The sequence below is a fragment of the Berghia stephanieae genome, chromosome 11 (assembly GCF_034508935.2).
Source record: "Berghia stephanieae isolate SIO BIC M18660-M18661 chromosome 11, UCSD_Bste_1.3, whole genome shotgun sequence".
In the NCBI taxonomy this organism is placed as follows: domain Eukaryota; kingdom Metazoa; phylum Mollusca; class Gastropoda; order Nudibranchia; family Aeolidiidae; genus Berghia; species Berghia stephanieae.
Genome location: NC_088370.1, coordinates 34,031,150 through 34,053,360, shown reverse-complemented (window position 1 = coordinate 34,053,360; position 22,211 = coordinate 34,031,150). Strand labels below are relative to the sequence as shown.

The following is a 22,211-nucleotide window of genomic DNA, read 5'->3' as shown; positions in this document are numbered from 1 at the left end:
AATCCTAAAGATTTTTGCTGCTTTTCAAAATTGGAAGAAATGTATTAAAAATGAGCATGTACACAGACAGGTCTAGGTAGTTTTATTCAACTACCATTAACATGTAAAAACTAAAAACATTAGATTTGATATAGAGCCTATAATTTGTCTCAGAAAAATGTAATAAATAGGCATGGGATAAAAGTAACCCGGTTAAACTGTGGATATAGTCGGTGTTAGGGTTGAGTGAGTTAATGCATGGATCCCAAACCAGAATAAAATTCTCTTTTTACAGAATTAATCAATAAGCCATTGATTGCCCTTAAATAACTTTATTCGATTTTTGATATATTTTTTTTCATATTTACTTAGTGCCCAATACTTAATTTATCAAACTTGAAACTTAAAACCCCTTTGCTTATTTCTGCCAAGTTCCCAGCTCCAAATAGTGCAGTATTTACCATTTCGTGAACTTCAGTTAAAGACATCTTATTATTGCATAAAATGTGTTTTTCTCTAGAAATATTTAATTAATCCTACCGTGCAATGATGAAATTTTCTGCCACGTTCGTTCTGAGAAACTCGTTGACCATGCTTTTGATATCTGGGTCCACTTTGACGGACTGTGTTTGGGCTGGGGTCACCCTCGGACGCATGAATAGCCTTCTGAGCGCCGGATCCGTTCTATCCATGTGCTGTAGTTTGTCGATCGTGCTATACCCGATGTCCTTGACCTCTTCCATCTTTTCCATGTCGTCGAGAACGTCTGTATTGTCGTGGATTTTACTGTATCCGTCATCGTCTGAATTCGTGTCCGTTTTGGATTGTTTTGGGGAATACAACTGAAAGCGGCCTGGCTGATCGTTGTTGACTTTGTCGTTGTCGTTGTTGTTGTCTTCGTTGACCTTGTTCTGATTGTTGTTGTCGTCGTTGTTGGCTTTGTTGCTGTCGTCGTCGTTGTCTTGTACCAAGCGTGTGTTGTTTGTGTTGACGTGTGGTTGGAATTGCGATGATGGAGGGGATGATGGAGTTTGCAACTCGTCATTCTTAGAATGTTCTATGTCGGACGATGTGATGATATGGGATTTAGCAATAATTCTATTAGTCAATTCTAAACCTTGTGAGAATCGCCTGGTATTTAAGGAGGCATCTTCATTGCGTAGGTTATCTTTGTCATTGTGTAAAGTGTAATCGTCGTTCGTCTGTTTCTTGCTATTCTTCCTTTCATAAGATCCGTACTGGACGTAGCCGTTCCCGTCAAAGTCGTCTGGTGATTCCAAATCCGAGTCCGACTCCGATCGTTGGTCAGCATTATCGTTATCTACTTCATTATCATCTACGTTATCATCCACGCCTTCGTCATCCCCGTATCCATTTTCAACTATTATATTATCGCTATTATGATATGCTTTATCGTCAGACGTGTCGTCAGTAGAGCTCGTTTCTTTTGCAATGGAGCCCAGGGACGACGATGTGAAACCCCCTCCATGTGACGATGTACTGGTTTTCCGAGAATCAACACTATGTCCGTGTGTAGTATGGTTCTTTGTCGTTTGAAGTGGATCAAGACGGCTGTCCATTTCCGAGTCATTGTATTCGTGGATTACGTTAGATTCATTGACATTTTGTCCTAATGCATGATCACGTGATTCGTTTTTCCCATGTCCAGACAACAAGCCGTCAGACAAACGTCTCGTGCTTTCCATGGCGTCGAAAGAACTCCTGCTGTACTGGCTAGAATTTTTCCTCGCGGTCGACATGGTCGTTCATTCAATCGCGGTACACCTATTGTCATGTACTGATGATAAAATGCACAAGTCATTCAATTATAATTCAGACCGGCCAGTTCTTATCATTTTACTAGACAATTGATTCGATTAGAAGTTGAAAGGGTTGTATGTTGTCATAGGATGTGTGCCTTTGTGTGACCTGTTTTATTTATTCATCAACGCCATCGTTTGTGTTGTCGATCACTTGAGCAGTTCTAATTCATTTTACTAGACAATTGATTCGATAAGAAGTTGAATGGGTTATTCGGTGTCATAGGATGTGTGCCGTTACGTGACCTGTTTTATTTATTCATCAACGCCATCGTTTGTGTTGTCGCTCATCTGCTCGTGACCATTCATGATGGTTTGTGTTATTGTGGAACATCTTGGAACGACTTGCTTGTCAATATGGATGATATCTGTGAGATCTGGGGACGGTAAAAATATAATTATGGTAAAATAAATACAGTAATAAAATAGTGTTAACATATCCTTTTGTTTAACCACCCAGTCGTGCTCGTGATAATGTGCTGAATGTTAAAAAATTGGGTGAAAAAATTGTTTGCATTTATATCTTTATTTTAATCCGTAACATACCAAATTAATGGTTGGCAGGTCGAATATATGTGGCACAGTCCAAGGTTTTTTTTTATCTTTTTTCTTCTTTTTTTCCTTAAGTAAGAAGTCGTTACACAATTTATGGGTACGACTGCTGGGCAGCTTAATTAAACATTACTTTGACCATATATTATATTATCACAAACAGAACGAGCTTAGCATTGACAATTGTTTTTTTTAATGCACTACGAAATAAGGTTAAAGAAAGGAGTACGTGATATAGAAGATTAAGTATACGAAATAACGTATTGTTCACACCGTTTGAAAGAACAGAAACTAATGAAGATACGTGACTCGTCGTCTCAATTGGATATTATGTCGGAGTAAACTATATCCAAATAATTGAATATATGGATAGTATGCGCTTAGCTAAAAAGCTCACAACTTTGCCATCCGGAAGTATAACGGACCAACACACAAATCTATATGTAACATTGAACGTTTATAGTCTGGTTAATACAGTTTAGTGAGAATTACTCATTAATGCAGATGGCAAAGAACAATAACAAAGACCTACGTGACGTCAACTTCATTCTATCAATTGTCATGCCGAACTTTTTTAACATCAGAAAAAAATGTGCATCGAACGGTGCCAGACAAAACAGAGAGAGAAATACAAGAGAAAAAAAAAAACAATTTAAAAAATCAGCCTGCCCCGACTGTTTATCTTAAACCAGTGCCTGCTCCTAAATTTGTCACGAATACATTAACCTTGGGATTTATTATTGTACTTCGTTGGAGAGAATGAATGTACTTTGTTAAACTTCAAAATTTAAATATCATTGCTTTCAATTTAAATTTACTTTTTGACATGTTTCACCCCGCCCCCCCCCCCCACATAATACCGTTTTGTGGTGACGAGTCACAAATAAAGTTGTGCGGCTATATTATGGTCTTGTGGTATGACACTCGCTTTTGTATCGGGGGGCCCTGAGCTCAAGCCTCGCTCGGCGCATAGTTGAGTCCTTGGAAAAGGCTTTTTACTCACATTTTCTGACCGTACTCGTGTAAAATGAGTACCTGGCCGCTAAAGGCGTTATCTCTGTCGGAAAAAAAAATTGTAGTATCGCCTAACAGGCATTATGTCTCGTTCTACATGTTACGTGTTGCTTTTGGTCAGGTGCCCTTTATAAAGCGCTTTGAGCACGTTTTGTGGATATTGCGCTTTATAAAAGCTCAAGTTTTTTTTTTAATGATTCAAATCACTGAGTAAAATCATTGACCACATTGTGTTATTCCCTTATTTATGAGTCACATTTACTCCCTTTATCTTTCTCTCCATTTTATTGACTCATTTAGGCACCTCTAGAAATCATTGAAATCATTGACCACACGGTTAGACTGGAGTTATACATAGTTCGAAGTTGACGTCACTCAGGTCTTTGTTATTATATTTTGCCATCCGCGTTTGTGAGTGATTCTCACTAAACTGTTTTAACTAGACTATAAACGATCATGGATACACACAGTTTTGTGTGTTGGTCCGTTGTACTTCCGGATGGCAATGTTGTGAACTTCTGAGCCAAGCGCATACTATCTATACAATAATGATCACGTTCCATTCGACCGTAAGAATGTGTTTCATGGACCCTCCGGGGTCCGGTACTCAAACATGGGAAAACAGCAATGGTCAGGTACACAAATATGGGAAAACAGCCATGTCCGATCCGAGCTAATTGGTCAAACAGCAGTTAGGGATCAGCATTGTGTTGAGTTAAAACGATTAGTGTCGCTCTATGACTCCGTGTGTGTGTGTGTGTGTGTGTGTGTGTGTGTGTGTGTGTTTATGTGTGTGTATCTGTTTGCGTGTGTCTGTATATGTGCAAGTTTGTGTGATTGTACGTATGTACTTGTGCATGTGTTACGTTTTTAAGCGCTGCGTAATTTATTGGAACGACCGAATTACTCCTAATTAATCAAGTAGAGCTATACCAAACTAGGTGTGTATGTATTGATGGGTGTGACTTAAACTGACTTAAAAGTCTTCACAATCAGTGGCTCAATATTATGCTGTCTCATATCGTAGCCATCGTTAACATACATATTCTCCTCAGTAAAATCTCAGAGAGAAGCGCTCATTGGATATGACAAATTATATAATTCTAACGAACGCAACCATCCAACATTTTACCACTACAGGTGCCTACAAAAAAGAATTGATAACGTAACCCCCCCCCCCCCCCCAAAGCCCCCCAACAAAACCAACCAAACATATAAAGAAGAGAATTTTTACAAAATAATCTAAATAAGAACCCCCCCCCCCCCCAAAAAAAAAAAAAAATAAAAAAAATTAATATAAAAATCAACAAAAAACAAAACAAAACAAAAACAAACAAAACAAAAAAAAAAAACAAAAAAAAAAAAAAACAAACAAAAACGAAAGAAACAAACATAAAAAAAAACAATGTAAAAACAAAACAACAAAAACCTGAGTCTGACACCGAAAAAATGTCAGGAATCGATTTTAAACTGTAGTTTTAGGGTAGAAACATTTAGAAGACAGTTCGTCGACTGTGCTTTGATTTCCTCCATAATTCTTTGAATACCATATTATTGTCTTTTTTCTTTTTTTGTTTTGGTTTGTTTCGTCAAATGTTGCAAAACAGCATTTAACACAGCTTCGAATGTACGTTGTTTACCAGGGGAAAAATTGACAAAGCTCCAAGAGCAAGGTTATAGAATTAATAAAGTTGAAGTCACCTGGTCTTTTGGACCTCCAATCGGGTGATTAGTTCTCACTTAAGTCCTTCAAACATACTATAAACACATCTTTTTATGTCTTACGATTAATTAGGTGAGTATTTTTGCCTAAACCTATAACGTCAATAGAGCTTTGCATAAATAGACCCTAAAGACAAATTTCCCCATGGGGATGAATAAAGGAATATAGCATAATAATATATATATTATATATATATATATATATAAATTATATTATATATATATATATTTATTTATTTTAACACACGTCGTTTCCATCAAACTTGTCTTACTGTAATATGTTTTGTTTTATATCACTGTAAAGCGCTAAGAGCCTGTGATAACGGGGTAAAGCGCTATATAAATGCCATTTATTATTATTATTATTATTATTATAAAGCTATGTGTAACTATGAACTTGTGTAGTCCGGTTAATCCTTTTTAGTGAGAATTACTCATAAAACGTAGATGCGAAAAAACACTGACAAAGACCTGAACGACGGCAACTATATTCTATCTATACATGATTACACGAAGAAGCACTTAAGACTTGCTCACCTTTAATCATGATTAAAAAAAAACCCCAATATTATCCAAGAGTCATTACATTTACACTGCATCGGATAATATATAATGTTCATATGGGTACTGAATTTATTCCTCTCACGCTTCCAGCGGTTTATATAATAATAATAATACACCATACGATACAATGCATGTGTTACCAGTATTGTTTTTGTCAGGGATTAATTAACGATAAAGGGACAAGTCAAACATGCCAAGGGTTAATGATACAGAGACACACACTCGGGTACGCAAACACGTACACACACATACACACACACACACACACACGCGCGCGCGCACACACACACACACACACACACATATGCGGGGTTCCCTTTTGCTTGATTGGCAAAAACATTCAAACCTGGGCAAAAATTTAATAAAACAAAACAAACACAAACACAATAAAAAAAAAACAAACAAAAATCACCAAACAACTAAAATAAAAACAAGTCTACTCAACCTGGGATTGAAATTATTCCCTTTGTTTGTTGGGCGAGTACTCTGTAATTAGAATTTTAGTCATTCGGTCCCCCCCACCCCCTTTCTTATTTTTTAAAAGGTACAGTTTTTAAAATCTCCAACACGAACTTTATCAATATGTTGTTATTGCGATTATGGTGATGATGGTTGTTGTTGTTGTTGTTGTTATTATTATTGATGTTTTCATTGCTAACTGCGGTTAGGGTGGCACAGTTTTGCATTGCCTAGCATTGATTTAATGACATCTTTTTTTTTGTTTTGTGTATGTACGTATGTTTTAGTGTGTGTGTGTGTATGTGTGTATGTATGTGTGTATGTGTGTATGTGTGTGTGCATCTGCAATTATGCTTTAACTCACTCAATCCAAGAGATTTTTGCTAATTTTCAAAATTGGAAATAATGTATTAAAATGAACATGTACAGAGATAGTTTTATTCAACTACCATTAACATGTAAAATCTAAAAACATTAGCTTTGATACTATGCCTATAATGTCTCTCAGAAAAATGTAATAGATATGTATGGGGTAAAAGTAACCCGGGTAAACTACGGATATAGTCGGTGTAAGGGTAGAGTGAGTTAAACTAGCTAGGACACCAGAACGTAATCGAGACCGAGATTGTAAATCAAAGACTGGAATGAGATACCAATAAAACCATTTACTGTGACCTTAAGTCATAACAGTTAAAAAAGATAGGACCTTAGTTTATCTCAAAGTACCTTCTGCGAGCCTGAAACATTCAGTTCTCTGCGGCTATGTGGTCTTGTGGTATGACACTCGCTTTCGGATCGGAAGGTCCTGGGTTCGAGCCTCGCTCGGCGCATAGCTTAGTCATTGGAAAAGGCTCTTTACTCACATTCTCTCACCGTACTCAGGTGTAAAAAGAGTACCTGACCGTTAACAGTGTTGTCTCTATTCGAAAAAAATGTAATATCACCTTACAGGCGTCATATCCCATCCTATTTGTTAAATGTTGCAGTTTGCCAGGGACACTTTGTAAAGCGCTTTGAGCACGTTTAGTGGATATTACGCTATATAAAAGCTCAAATTTATCTGCGGTTAGGGTGGCACAGTGTGGCATTGCCTAGCATTGATTTTATGACATCTTTTTGTTTTGTGTATGTACATATGTTTTAGTGTGTGTGTGTGTGTGTGTGTGTGTGTGTGTGTCTATGCGTGTTAGTGTGTGTATGTGTGCATGTGCAATTACTATGCTTTAGACAAGCTAGGACACCAGAACGTAATCGACACCGGGATTGTAAATCAAAGACTGGAATGAGATTCCAATAAAACCATTTACCGTTACGTTAAGCCATAAGAGGCCAGACTTGTTGAAATTTCATCTGACATTTAGCTAGAGAATAGCTGCATTCATTGATTCGGGTTTGAATGATCCATTGATCTCGAAATATTATGTCTATTCATTGAGTAGAGTAGTTCCTCGGTCCTTCAACGTTGTTAGGGCCCTTGAGGCTTGAGTTATCCCGGTTTCTGTCGCGTTCAAAGGATAGTGGTAATTGTTTGCTATCCTTTAGATAGGACCTTAGTTTATCTCAAAGTACATTCTGCGAGTCTAACACATAACATAATATTATGTCTATTCATTGAGTAGTTCCTCGGTCCTTCAACGTTGTTAGGGCTCTTGAGGCTGGACTTATCGTTTTTGGAGGGGGGGGGTGTTTCTTGTTTATATTTTTTAAATTTTGTTTTCTTTAGCGTTAAAAGGACAGTAGTAACTGTGTGCTATCCTTTAGATAGGACCTTAGTTTATCTCAAAGTACATTGTGCAAATCTAACACATTCAATTATGCAATCACTGCTGTTGAGTGAACAGAAGGTTCTGGAAAAAATTGTCTCCACCCAAGTTAATGCAGTTCTTTTTGCCTAGTATCTTGGTTATTATTCTACAACAGATCTACAAGAGAACCCCTATTCAGATTAATGAGAGGGGTAATTTTCAAATCAATCAAGCCCCCCCCCCCCCCCCCCGTCTCTCTCTCTCTCTATCGCTCTCTCTCTCTCTCTCTCTCTCTCTCTCTCTCTCTCTCTCTCTCTCTCTCTCTCCTTTCCAGTGAAGGAAGAGCGGTAATATGTTTCAATAAAACCAGGGTCAGTAGCTGCCGTTATAACAAGATGAATAACGAGAAAGATTATAACGACTTTCAGCTTCCCCCATTACAAATGGTTAAAACACGAGTAAAAGAAATGCCAGTGGATGATGAGGATTTACGAGATGTGAGATGCCAATACCGGTGTTTATGGGGGCTTTCTCACTCACTAAAGTCACGAAAAATAAGGATATTACAGCCCTCGGCGATTTTCTCTCTTTTTTTTTAATATGTTCATAGTTTTTGAATAAAAAATTAGGATAACTGTTCTGTTTTCTTTTTCTTTTTCTTCTTTTAAAAAAATATCTTAATCTATCTTTTTCTGTCTTTCTGTTTTATTTTTTTTTTGTGGGGTGGGGGGGGGGGGGGGGTTGATTTTTAGACAACATAATACATTCCTCTGTATCTATATGCATGAAGGTTTCACAGAGCATTAAAAGGTTTTAAAGGGTTTTTTAAAAAGCTATTAGTTCTTAAATGATATGATGCGATACGGCATTTGTAAATATGAAATTGGTTAAAAGTTTAGTCAATGCTAACTCCATGTTTTAATTGTTCATTATTCATATTTTATAAAATAATATGTGTCCCAGGGCCTCAAATCATGTGCCGGAAAGTGAACTAAAAGCATTAATGATCTGTATAATATAAAAATGATTTGTAATAGAAAAGATGATTGACTGTGTGACAGAATGGCTGGCTGGGGACCGTCAGAAGGGAAGAACCATACGATGTAGATACATGAAATTTTTGTTTTTCGCTTTTGGAGGAACTTAACTCATTCACCTCTATTAAAACAAACAAAACTGACTCTAGTCTCATATTTTTTACTATAAATTTGATTTTTGATAACTGACATCCCGACGCTATACCGTATGTGGGTGATGTAAATGTGAAATTGAATGTAAGCTTCAATTTAATGACGAAAACAAATAGAATAGACGTTTCGGGTTACCCCTTTATTAACAAACAAGATGAATGAAACACTATAGATGAATGAGATGATGTGGTAGTGGCGTTGTTAAGATGATCTTTACAACGCCACTACCACATCATCTCATTCATCTGCAGTGTTTCATTCATCCTGTTTGTTGGTAAAGGGGTAACCCGAATCATCTATTCTATCTCTTTTCGTCATTAAATTGAAGCATACATTCAATTTCACATTGTTATTTATTTCTTCGAGCTTCGAGCAGCAACATTTACGTTATGTGGGTGATGGGTCACATAATCTCCCTCCCTATAGGGAGTGAGATTAGCGGAAGAGTAGCGTCCCTTGATTGGACGTCACCCATAGACTGTGACGTCATCGGCGGAAAAGTTATTAGAGAGAGAACGTCATGTTGGTTGTGCGCATGCACCACCACGTTCTATTTCTTTGACGTAAACAACCATTAACGCGCGCACAGAAATACAAGAAATACGAAAGAAATAGAAAACACCCACTCAATACTTTCACATTAGTTTGAAGAGGTTAAATGAAAATATTCCCACTTTAATCTGCTTTTAAAGAGTCATTCTTTTATGGTCTACAGGTACGAAAAATCAATTTGAAATTCAATGTCTTACTTTTGAAAATGTATTTCATTCAATGTAGCCAAAGACAGTATTAGAGGAGAGAGACAGACAGACAGAGAGGGAGAGAGAGAGAGAGATAGATAGAGAGAGAGAGAGAGAGAGAGAGAGAGAGAGAGAGAGAGAGAGAGAGAGAGAGAGAGAGAGAGAGAGAGAGAGAGAGAGAGAGAGAGAGAGAGAGAGAGAGAGAGACCTTCAAGTTAAAAAACGCGCTTTTCCATTTAAAGTGATAACTATTTTTCAGCTAGGAGTTAAAAACCCAGAGAAAGTCCCCATCCCCATTGATTATTTCGGAAACAAAAATGAATCGAAAGTATTTCGGGAGATTATTGACACAAACAACTATATTCAACTTGTAAGCGGTCCTACAAACAACCATGGCCACACAATAGATCATGTCATTACAGACATTGAACATTCTCTCTCTTCATCTGTCTCAAATATTGATAAATTAATCTCTGACCATCATTTAATTGTGTTTTGCGTTTTATTTCCAATGAAGCACGAAGTAAAAAAGATGATAACATCTCGTAATTTGAAGAATATAAACATGAACATTTTTAAACAAGACATTGACCATAACGTTAAAAATAAACATGATGCGAATGGTCTCCACGAGTCAATTGTTGGTACGGTGGACAAGCATGCTCCCTTAACAACTAGAGCAGTAAAAGTGAGACGTCAAGCACCCTGGTATAATACCGAAATAAAATTGAATGGATTAGCCAGGAGGCGGGCAGAAAGAAAATGGCTCAAGTCCAGAGATGCTGTCGATAAGAAGCGATACATCGCGGCTAGAAATGATGCAAAAGCCGTCAATTTCAGGGCCAAAAAGAAATTCTATGAAGAAAGCCTCAAAAACGTGGGACGTTCGAGACAATTCTTTGCCTTGACCAAGGAACTGCTGGGACAACAGACGCAACCAGCTCTCCCATCTTTAATCGATCGTGCAGATCTACCAACTCGCTTTGGTCAATATTTTAAAGAAAAAACGGATACCATCAGGAAGGAACTCTCGTCTGAATCGATCCCTACAACATTTGACAAGTTTCATGGTGATTCGTTAACACATTTTTCAAAGATTACTGAAGCTGACTTACGTGATTGCATTATGTCGTCTCCAACTAAAAGTTGTGATTTAGACCCCTTAAATACTGCCATTTAAAAAAAATGCATTGATGTAATTTTAACACCATTTACATGTATTGTTAATAATTCGTTGCAGTCAGGTGCTGTACCAGACATTTACAAAGTTGCTCATGTCAAACCCCTTTTGAAAAAACCTGATCTCGATAAAGAGAACTTAAAAAACTATCGCCCTGTCTCTAATCTTCCTTTTCTCTCTAAGATCTTAGAAAAGCTTGTTTTGAAACAATTACTGTCTCATCTTAAAAATAATTGTCTTGAAGAAAAATTTCAGTCTGCTTATAGGCAACATCATTCGACGGAAACCGCACTTGTTAGGGTTGTTAATGATCTCCTCTCTGTTATAGACAATGGTTCATGTTCTTTGCTGAATTTGCTTGACCTATCGTCTGCTTTTGATACTATTGATCACAATCTTCTTCTCAAACGTCTTGAAATTACTTATGGCGTGTCTGGTGCAGCGCTTGATTGGTTTAGGTAATATTTGTTTAATCGTAAACAGATTATTACGGTGGATGAATATAGATCGGAGGAAATCTTTCTTGATTGTGGGGTTCCCCAGGGTTCAGTACTTGGACCCGTTCTTTTTGTTTTGTACGTTGGCCCTCTGTCTAAAATCATCAGAAGTTTTGGTCTGTCTTACCATCAATACGCTGATGATACGCAATTGTACTGCGTTTCCAATATGAGAAATTTACAAGAAGTATCAGCCAATAGTAAAAATTGTATCCAAAGTGTTAAGAAATGGATGAATGAGAACAGACTGAAACTGAATGATGATAAGACGGAGGTGCTGTATGTGGGGAACAGGAAGTGGAAAAGTGAAACAGATTTGAAGTTGGGGGATGCCTCTATTCAAATTGTTGACAAAGTGAAAAACCTTGGCACATTCTTAGACTCTGGACTGTCGATGGAGCATCAGGTTAATAATTTGGTTAGATCTCTCTTTTTCCAACTAAAAAAGATTGCTTCCATTAGACGGTTCATATCTGAGGATGTGACCAAGCACCTGGTTGTGTCCCTCGTACTATCGAAATTGGATTATTGTAATGCTCTGTTGTTTGGCGTTTCGCAATACAATCTGAAACGTCTTCAGATTGTCCAAAACAGCGCTGCCAGACTAGTATTTATGAAGCGTAGGTGCGACTCTGCCGGACCTCTACTTCATGACCTGCATTGGCTGCCTGTTGAGAAAAGAATTAAATTCAAAGCTTGTGTTTTAGTGTATCGTTGTCTTGAAGGTACTGCCCCTTCCTACCTTTCAGAACTAATTGAAAGATATTCAAAACCCCGCCCCTTACGTTCGGCCAGTGATTCCACAAAACTAGTTGTCCCTCGAATTCGGAAAAATGCTGGAATGAGATCCTTTTCTCATTTCGGACCCTCTATTTGGAACGCCTTACCGCAGAGCATTCGTGAAAAAGAATCTTTGTCTATTTTTAAACGTTCGCTTAAAACATATTTGTTTCGATTTTAGTAGATGGTATGAGAAGCAAGATAGGTTTGGTTTGTGTTGTGTGTTGTGTTGTGTGTGTGTATGTGTGTGTGTGTGTGTGTGCTTGTGTGTGTGAATGAGTATGTTTCAGCCAAAGTAATTTGTAATTTAAGCGCTTAGAGTCTGGTGTCTCGGAGTTATAGCGCTATATAAGTTTTCAGCATTATTATTATTATTATTATTATTATTATTATTATTATTATCCCCCACCCACCTCAATTATTCAAATAGGTGACAAGTGCTTTAGTGAATCTCGAAGCCTCGATTATTTAAATTTTTTTTTTTTCATTTTGAAATTGGGGCTCCTACCTACACATCGTTCAAAACCGCAGAGCTGTATGTAAATTTTCATAATTTTTGGATTTGAAGGAAAAAGGTCATCTGTGGTAACTCTTTTAGTTTTCCCTATTTTGTTATAGATCGTATGCGCTTGGCCAAGTAGCTCACAACATTGCCACCCGGAAGTGTATCGGACCAACACACAAAACTTTGTGTAACCTTGAACTTTTATAGTCTGGATAATAGGAGTTAAGTGAGAATTACTCATAAATGTGGATGGTAAAAAATAATAACAAAGACCTGAGTGACGTCAACTTCGTTCTATAAATAAATAGTTCGAAGTTGACGTCACTCAGGTCTTTGTTATTGTTTTTTTGCCATCCGCGTTTAAGATGAATTCTCACTAAACTGTATTAACGAGACTATAATTATACACGATCATGGTTACACACAGTTTTGTGTTGGCTAGTTATACTTCCGGATGGCAATGTTGTGAACGTCTTAGCTAAGCGCATACTATATATAGAATGATAATTAGCAAAGATTCCCAGTACTGAAGTGAAGTGGTTGTTCGATCACGTATCAATCTTTGGGTGGGGTTCCTACCTCCCATAGCGGGCAGGGAGGTACTTTCTGTGTCTTCTATCCCCTCTTATCTGTTTTCCAATTGCTTTCTGTCGTTGTCTTGGAATGAGACTTTGGTCGGAGTCCTTGGCTGAGAGGGAAACAGTCGAATGTATAGTTATAGTTTTGGGAGATGATATTTTTTTTCTTGTAAATCATCTCTCTGTTATGTACTGTTACTCTTTTCATTTTTACATATGATTTGTAAACATTTGAGTGTGTTCCTCTTAGTGGGATCTGTGCTTGTGTCTGGATGAGACTTTTAGGTGATCTCAAACTAAGTACTTTGACGGTGTGTTCTTGTAATCTACATCTGTTCCCTATTTGAACCAATTCCCCTTTGTCTCACCTTTTCTTTTGTGCTTTAATTATAATTCTAGAACTTTTTACTATCCCATTTTCTTCCTTGTACTGGCGCTGATATGACCTTAATGTGTTGCAAGCGCCGTAAAACCCTTAAAAACAAAACAAAAACAAATTGTATCAATCTTATGTGAAAGTGTCTATGAAATGATTGAAATTGGGTTGGATTGAATTCTGTCATAGGGAGATTGAATGTATTCTCCTAGCCCATATCTGAATCTGTCAACCAGAAATTTTCATGCGTTGTTAGCAGGGGGAAAATTTGTACACACCAATTACCAATTATAAAATCAATTAATTGCTCTTAGCTCCAAAGTTACCTTCTCAACAATTTGTATTGAATTAATGATCTTTATATATTTCTGTGATTATAGCCACATGTTCAAAGTTCCTACGATTACACGAACAGTAGTTGTAATAGAAAAGATGTTAGACAGTGTAACAGAATGGCAGGGGACTGTCAGAAAGGAAGAACCATACGATGCAGAAGATGCAGGAAAGAGCGAAGTGGATAGCCTTGATCGCTGACGGAATGAAGTAATAGTAAATAGTAAATAGTAAATAATGAATTTATATAGCGCCTAAACATCCACGTTAATCGTGCTCTGCGGCGCTTTACATAATAAAAATAAAAATGTTTAAAAACAACAAAATTAAAAATCACGACACTACATGATACATAATAAGCATGCATACAAAAAACAAAATCAAAACATCTATTTTATGAGAAATAAGCCTCGCGGAACAACTCAGTTTTCAGACATTTCCTGAAAGATGATACATTTTCACAGGACTTTGTCCGAGGACTAAGTGCGTTCCATAGGCGTGGAGCTATGAATGAAACGGCTTTTTCACCGAAAGTGGATTTTGAGGTGGTAACTTTTAGAAGTTGGGACTGAGATGATCTTAAATTTCGAGTGGGTTCATATTTTTTATTCAGTTCCTGCAAATATTCAGGTGCCAATCCATCCAGACATCTAAAAACATAGCACAATATTTTAAATTCTATCCTATACTTCACAGGAAGCCAGTGCAATTCCTGGAGAACTGGTGTTATATGATCTCTTTTTTTCGTTAATTTTATAAGTCTAGCCCCTTTATTTTGAATTTTTTGTTTTTTTTTTTGTTTGTTTATTGCTTTAGGTCTCTTCCAACACAAATGAGGATATATGAGAGACCACTGAAACAAAAAAAACAAGCAATCTAACAAAAATAGTACAAATGTAAATCAAAATCATAACCTAAAGATATAAGCTAAATTATAAATAACCAAGAACAAACAGGCAGAAGATTTACAGAAAAAAAAAATCCCCTGTCAAAAATACAACCACAAACCAAAGAAGCAGGATAGGCAGTAAAGAGAAGAAGAAACGACATCACTATCGGATCGTACACCCATGCGAACATCATAGGTATATGATTCAAGGGTGATGCTCCCATCCAACCACCCGCTGAATTTTTTGTAGTTGATGAATTAATCTACTTTGACAGCCAACGAGAAGGGAATTGCAATAATCTAATCTGGTAATAATAAACGAATTAACAAGCATCTTTGTAATATCTTCATCAATATAATGTGTGATTCTTCCAATGTCTCTAATGTGATAGTTACAACATTGGCATATTTTTTAAACATGATCTTCCATGGATAACCCTTGATCTAAATACACCCCAGGATTTCTCACACAAGAACTAGGTTTAATAGCATTTTCACCCACTAGTATCTCATTTGCAGATATTTTTGAGAGTTGATACCTATTTCCAAAAATTATCATTTCCGTCTTGTCATCATTAAATTTAAGTTTGTTTAGTTTCATCCTTCTTCTTCTTCGTTCCCGATTTAGTTTCATCCAATCGTTTATGTTAGCAATGCAATTTTCCATAACATATACTGATGACAGCTCTGAATCATTATTGAGTTTTGTAAACAGCTGAGTGTCATCAGCATAAAAATGAAAATCAATGTACTCATGTGTAAAACGAGTACCTGTCCGTTAACAGCGTTGTGTCTGTCGGAAAAAAAATGTAATATCGCCTAACAGGTGTTATGTACCGTCCTATATTTTAAATGTTTTCTGTTGGTCAGGGATCCCTTGTAAAGCGCCTTGAACACGTTTAGTGGATATTGCTCTATATAAAAGCTCAATTTCTTCTTCTTCTTCTTCTTCTTCTTCTTCTTCTTCTTCTTCTTCTTCTTCTTCTTCTTTTATTATTATTATTATTATTATTATTATTATTATTATTATTATTATTATTATTATTATTATTATTATTATTATTATTTATTATTATTATTATTATTTTTAGCTGGTTCGACCCGACATAATACAGAATTGACATGAAGTGTCACATAATATAATATAATATTATTATTATTATGACGATCTCCAGAAAGCTGGTCATTGGATATACATACATGTACATGTATTATGCATATGTTAACGACGTCATAAAACAACATACCCAGTCACCATCGGGTAGGGTAGGTAGACTTTGGTAGGCTTGGGTCAACAAACACGGGTTTTATGACACCCTATGCCTGTACAAATCTGATTGTGCGTTGGATCAATTCGGCGTAAAATGGTTGAACGGCTTTTTACAAAACTTTGGCCAGAATTTTTTTCTTACATCAAATATCGATGTCTTAAGATTTTTAAAAAATGAGCTTTTATATAGCGCAATATCCACTAAACGTTCTCAAAGCGCTTTACAAGGGGTCCCTAACCAACAGCAACATTTAACATGTAGGACGGGATTTGACGTCTGTTAGGCGATATTACAATTTATTTTTCGGACAGAGACAACGGTGTTAACGGTCAGATACTCATTTTACACTTGAGTACGGTGAGATAATGTGAGTAATGAACCTTTTCCAAGGACTCAACTATGCACCGAGGGCGAACCGAGGACCTTTCGATCCGAAAGCGAGTGTCATACCACAAGACCACATAGCCGCACGATGATGGCCTTCTTCTTGTCCAAAATTCTTAAACATACCGAGACGTCAAAGAATTCTTGGATTTGATAATTTATGACAAGTTGGGAGACATCTTAATTTAATTTGAAGTTAACCAAATTTAATTGAAGTTGACTTGTTGAGTTTTGTCAGTGTATGCGATAGACATTTAAAACACGATTACACAAAGAAAGACTATGACAGTGCACAATTTTGGAAGACACACAAAATTACAATGAAAATCTTAAAAGCATTACAATAGCATTTATTAACGCGTCGAAAAGAATAACAAAGCTTGGGAGTCTACCCCCTGCCGAGCACAAATCGTTTTTACAATTTTTTTCTTGGATATTTTTACATCTGCTTTGTTTGATATATTGTCAAAAATTATACTGATTTAGTACATAAAATACATCTTTATTTTACACCAAGATTCTGAAACAGGAATATTTGATCAAACTTAACAAATGTATTCCTTTACAAGGTTGACTGAAGTGAAGAATGTATCAACAAAGATGAGAGAAGCTAGATTGAAATGGTTCGGACATGTAAAGAGACGAGAGAGGGAGTACGTGGGAAGAAAAGTATTGGACTTACAATTGGCGGGAAAGAGGAAGAAGGGGACGCCCAAAGACTAGATGGTGGGATAAGGTAATGGATTATATGAAAGAACTGGGCTTGGAGGAAGATGATGCTCTGAACCGAGATGCATGGAGATGTGGCATTCATTATGGCAACCCTGCAAAATGCTGGATTAGCTGAAAGAAGGAGAAAATTCTTTTAGAATAATATGGTAGGGGGTCAAAATTTGTTCTGTACAGCCAGTGTTAAATTTTTGCCATCGAGCACAGAATTACTGGCAAATCTAAAAATTATAAAACTATTTTTTTTACAGATCGATATACGAGTATCTTGCAAACCCTTTGTAAAATTAAGGGCACTTTTATCGCCCGTTGACTCAAATGAATATTTATATAATCTGCTTGGGCATAATGATCGGTCATTTAAAGTTGGGAATCGCCATCTGTCAGATTCATTTGCAAGGACCTACAGACTTTATTACTTAAAAAGATTCGCCTAGATCTATGTTAAATTTTACAATACAGAAGTATAATAATAAAAGTAGATTATTATCTATTCATAATAGCCTTTATTTCTCCGAAAGCTCACACGCATCTAATTACACACACACACACACACACACACACACGCACACTCACACATCCATAATCACACTGTACATACACACTTACACACTAAGTATACATAAACACATACACACACACCCACACACACACACACTAAATGTATACACGAGTGCACGCTCACACACGCACATACACAAACACACACACACACACACACACACACGCACGCACGCACGAACTCACTTTGCTATAATTCCTGGCATAATCTAATTTAAATACTTCCCAAAGATAAAGGTTTTCAGTTTATTTTTTAATTTATCAACCCAGCTTTCAAGTCTGACTGACAGTGGGAGTGAATTCCAAGTGATGGGGCCTACTTTACTGAATGGTCTGCCGCCAAAACGTTTAATATTAGTTTTTTGAATTTGAAAGTGTCCAATGAATGTGTGTAGCTGTTTCATGAAGCCAGAGACACTGATCCATCATATACTAACAAATGAATTCAATTCAATTCCAGTCGCCAATTAGCCAGTTATCAGCCAAACTCTAGAAAAACTCGTATTTAAATATTATTTGGCTAGAAAACTCATCCATCAAATATCGATTGATTTAAAATCCCCCAGGTTTGAGAGCTTTTGCCAAGATGAGAGTCATTTAACCCTCTCCTTCCCACCTGCAGCAAAATTGTCACATTTGTTACGATACAATAATAATAATAATAATAATAATAATGCTGAAAACTTATATAGCGCTATAACTCCGAGACACCAGACTCTAAGCGCTTAAATTACAAATTACTTTGGCTGAAACATACTCATTCACACACACAAGCACACACACACACACACACATACACACACACAACACAACACACAACACAAACCAAACCTATCTTGCTTCTCATACCATCTACTAAAATCGAAACAAATATGTTTTAAGCGAACGTTTAAAAATAGACAAAGATTCTTTTTCACGAATGCTCTGCGGTAAGGCGTTCCAAATAGAGGGTCCGAAATGAGAAAAGGATCTCATTCCAGCATTTTTCCGAATTCGAGGGACAACTAGTTTTGTGGAATCACTGGCCGAACGTAAGGGGCGGGGTTTTGAATATCTTTCAATTAGTTCTGAAAGGTAGGAAGGGGCAGTACCTTCAAGACAACGATACACTAAAACACAAGCTTTGAATTTAATTCTTTTCTCAACAGGCAGCCAATGCAGGTCATGAAGTAGAGGTCCGGCAGAGTCGCACCTACGCTTCATAAATACTAGTCTGGCAGCGCTGTTTTGGACAATCTGAAGACGTTTCAGATTGTATTGCGAAACGCCAAACAACAGAGCATTACAATAATCCAATTTCGATAGTACGAGGGACACAACCAGGTGCTTGGTCACATCCTCAGATATGAACCGTCTAATGGAAGCAATCTTTTTTAGTTGGAAAAAGAGAGATCTAACCAAATTATTAACCTGATAATATACGTTTTTCTTATTCAGATTTATTTTGTAAATCACAACCTTTGAAGAATGAACTTTGTTTAATTAATAAGAACGTAAAATGGTTTTGTAGAGAGATTGTTTGTATTTAAAAATCAATTTTCTGCTGGTTAAGCCTGTCATTTAGGGAAAATACTGAAAAGGATCGGTAAGGAGAGAGTTAAATCGGTCGATATTTGAAGAATGAGTTTTCCAGAGTACGACAGTTAACTAGTTAATTCTGTCCACGACCTATTCCTTACCAGTCTTTACGTCAAAGGAAGAAAAACAAAACCAAAAAACTACAATAATAATGACTGCATGGAATGAATAATGTATGGACTGTTTAAATTAGCCATCGAAAATCGATGGGAGAATAATGACATCTGGGTTTTCACCCCTGCCGTGAATGCCGGAATGAATTTCTCCCTCTCACCTCTCCGTGAAGATCTTGTCGTTTTCAGGAAATAAAAATTACTGCAATATGCCTGAGTGAAATCAAACTCAACTGTTATTGGTTTAAATTAATAACCCTCTCCTTACCACCTGCAGCAAAATCATCACATTTGTTACGACACAATAAGCATTTTTCTTATTCAGATGTATTTTGTACATCACAAAATTTGAAGAATAATCTTTGTTTAATTAATAAGAACATAAAGTTGTTTTGTAGAGAGCTTGTTTGAATTTTAAAAATCAATTTTTCTGCTGGGTAAGCCTGCCATTTTGGGAAAATACTGAAATTGATCGGTAAGGAGAGAGTTAAATTAACCCTCTCCTTACCATCCATAGGAAAATCGTCACATTTTTTTACGATGCAACCAACAGTTTTCTCATTCTGATATCCTTTTGGGGTAATTCATCACTGAAGTCAACCTCTGTTTTATCCTTTTTGTTTGAGGGGACGTTCGCCTACTCATAATACGATGTATTCCAAAGTCCGTTAGTTAAGGTTTACGTCATGAGATTATTAAATCATTTGTCCAACATATTAATAATTGAAATTGCAATGAATAAATAAATAGATAAATAGAAATAAATAATTTACATAAATAAATAAAGTGAAAATTCACCCCTGACATCAAATGAACTTTTTGACAGATTGCTAAACATATTAGCATAGTTACTGACAAATATGTTGAGTCAGATTTGACACGATACGCTTCAACAATCGTAACGCCACTTCCCTCGAAATGACGCATGGAAACTTAGTAACTGGCTCTAAACTATCGGAACAATGGCGGACGCCCTTATGAAATATTTCTCCGACGAGCATAAAAGCGTATCCAGAGGGAAAAAAACATTATAAATCTGATCATGTTTTGACTTTTACACATTCTGATCACAAGACATGTGAAAAGTTCTAGCCAGCAAAAGAATAAAAAGTACCGATTTTCTTTGTTTAGAACCACGATGGCAATTTGCGGCCGCAAATATCAGGGCGATCCGCAAATTTTGGCAAATTTCCCAAAATTGGCAAATCGTGGCAAATTTAGGGAAAATTGGCAAATCGCGTGGCAAATTTTGGGGAAAAAAAGAAGCGAAAACAAAATAATGAAAAAAAAAGTGCGAAACTTGAGAAATGTTGCAGCTTTGCCTGGTCCCAAACCAAGGGAAGCTACTCTCTACGGATAATGATCCTTTAAAATCTTTGTAACAACGCTATTCACAGTCATTTCATTTTTCAAGTCAAATAAATCGAGTCACTTACACTTCCAACTTCAGTCGTGGATCGTTTCGTCAAAAAATCTTCAAATAAGGACCCAAAGTGCGGCAAATTTTTTGGCAAATTTTGGTCTTTTTGGCAAATTTCTTAGCAAATTTAGGGTTTTTTGGGGGCAAATTTTGGCAAATTTTAGGTCCCAATTTGGCAAAAAATGCATATGACAGTAATATGTGCCAAAATCGAATTTAAAGTGTTTCCCATAGCAACAAATTTTATTCAGAAAAAAAAAACCTGAACAGTGTAAGCTTTAATTACGAGAATTCAATGTAGCCCCATTTTATACCATTGCAGATTTTGTCGAAATGACAAAATTATCCACTTATTTACTAGTGGCCTAAACACAGTCCCAAGTTCCATCTGAAGGTGTGAACCCTGCTTTGTAATGCTACTTTACGTATTTGATGACAATGCGCCAAATTAACGACCAGTAAACAAGATAAATGTCATATTAATACAATATGAATGCTAATGGAACTATTGATTTTTAACCCTCTCCTTACCAGCCATTTTCAGAATTTTCCCCAAAACTTCACACCCACCCAAGACAAAAAACAGACATTTCTTACTCAAACAGAAAAGCAACAAGCACATTTTATACATAATATTGTTTGACAATATGAGCTATATTACAGAATGTCAAGTTTTTATAGCTATAGCAAAAAGAAATGAAATCTGGATGAGAAAAGTGACGGTTGCATCAAAACAAATGTGAAGATTTTCCAATAGGTGGTAAGGAGAGGGTTGAAGGCAAAATTATGACCTGAAACATTTACACGCACAGCCTTTTTCAGATAAATAACAATGTTAAATTGAATGTAAGCTTCAATTTAATATATACGAAAACAAATAAAATGGACGTTTAGGTTTTCCCCTTTATCAACAAAACAGGGTGGATGGAACACTGCAGACGAATGAGATAATGTGGTAGTGGCGTTGTTAAGATGAATAAACTTCGAGCAGCATTTACATTACCCAGCAAATTTTCAGTAAACGTTTAACGAAAATCCGTCAGTTATGTAAAAATGTTTATCTACTTAATACCGGGTTTAAACCCCTCTAAATAAATGGCAATTATAAAACCTCAAGAAAAAGGTTTAAACCAATTCATGAAATGAAGGATATAACGCGATATTCTGACACATGAGTCACGCGTTTATGACTATATTATTTTCCAGCACAAAGTTGTCTCCATGACAACAAA

General features: G+C 36.4%; 2 protein-coding genes across 3 annotated transcripts in view; one reads left to right on the top strand and one right to left on the bottom strand.

Moving 5' to 3' along the window:
- LOC144956532 (uncharacterized) overlaps window positions 1-22,211 on the top strand; it is a 167,751-nt gene that overhangs the window by 113,856 nt on the left and 31,684 nt on the right. The window lies entirely within an intron of this gene.
- Window positions 1-22,211, bottom strand: part of LOC144956548 (uncharacterized) — a 30,292-nt gene that overhangs the window by 3,806 nt on the left and 4,275 nt on the right. The window contains exon 2 of the mRNA XM_078887114.1: window positions 520-2,176. Coding sequence (XP_078743240.1) covers window positions 520-1,739 — 1,220 coding nt within the window. The 5' untranslated portion in view covers window positions 1,740-2,176. The remainder of the gene's footprint in view (window positions 1-519; window positions 2,177-22,211) is intronic.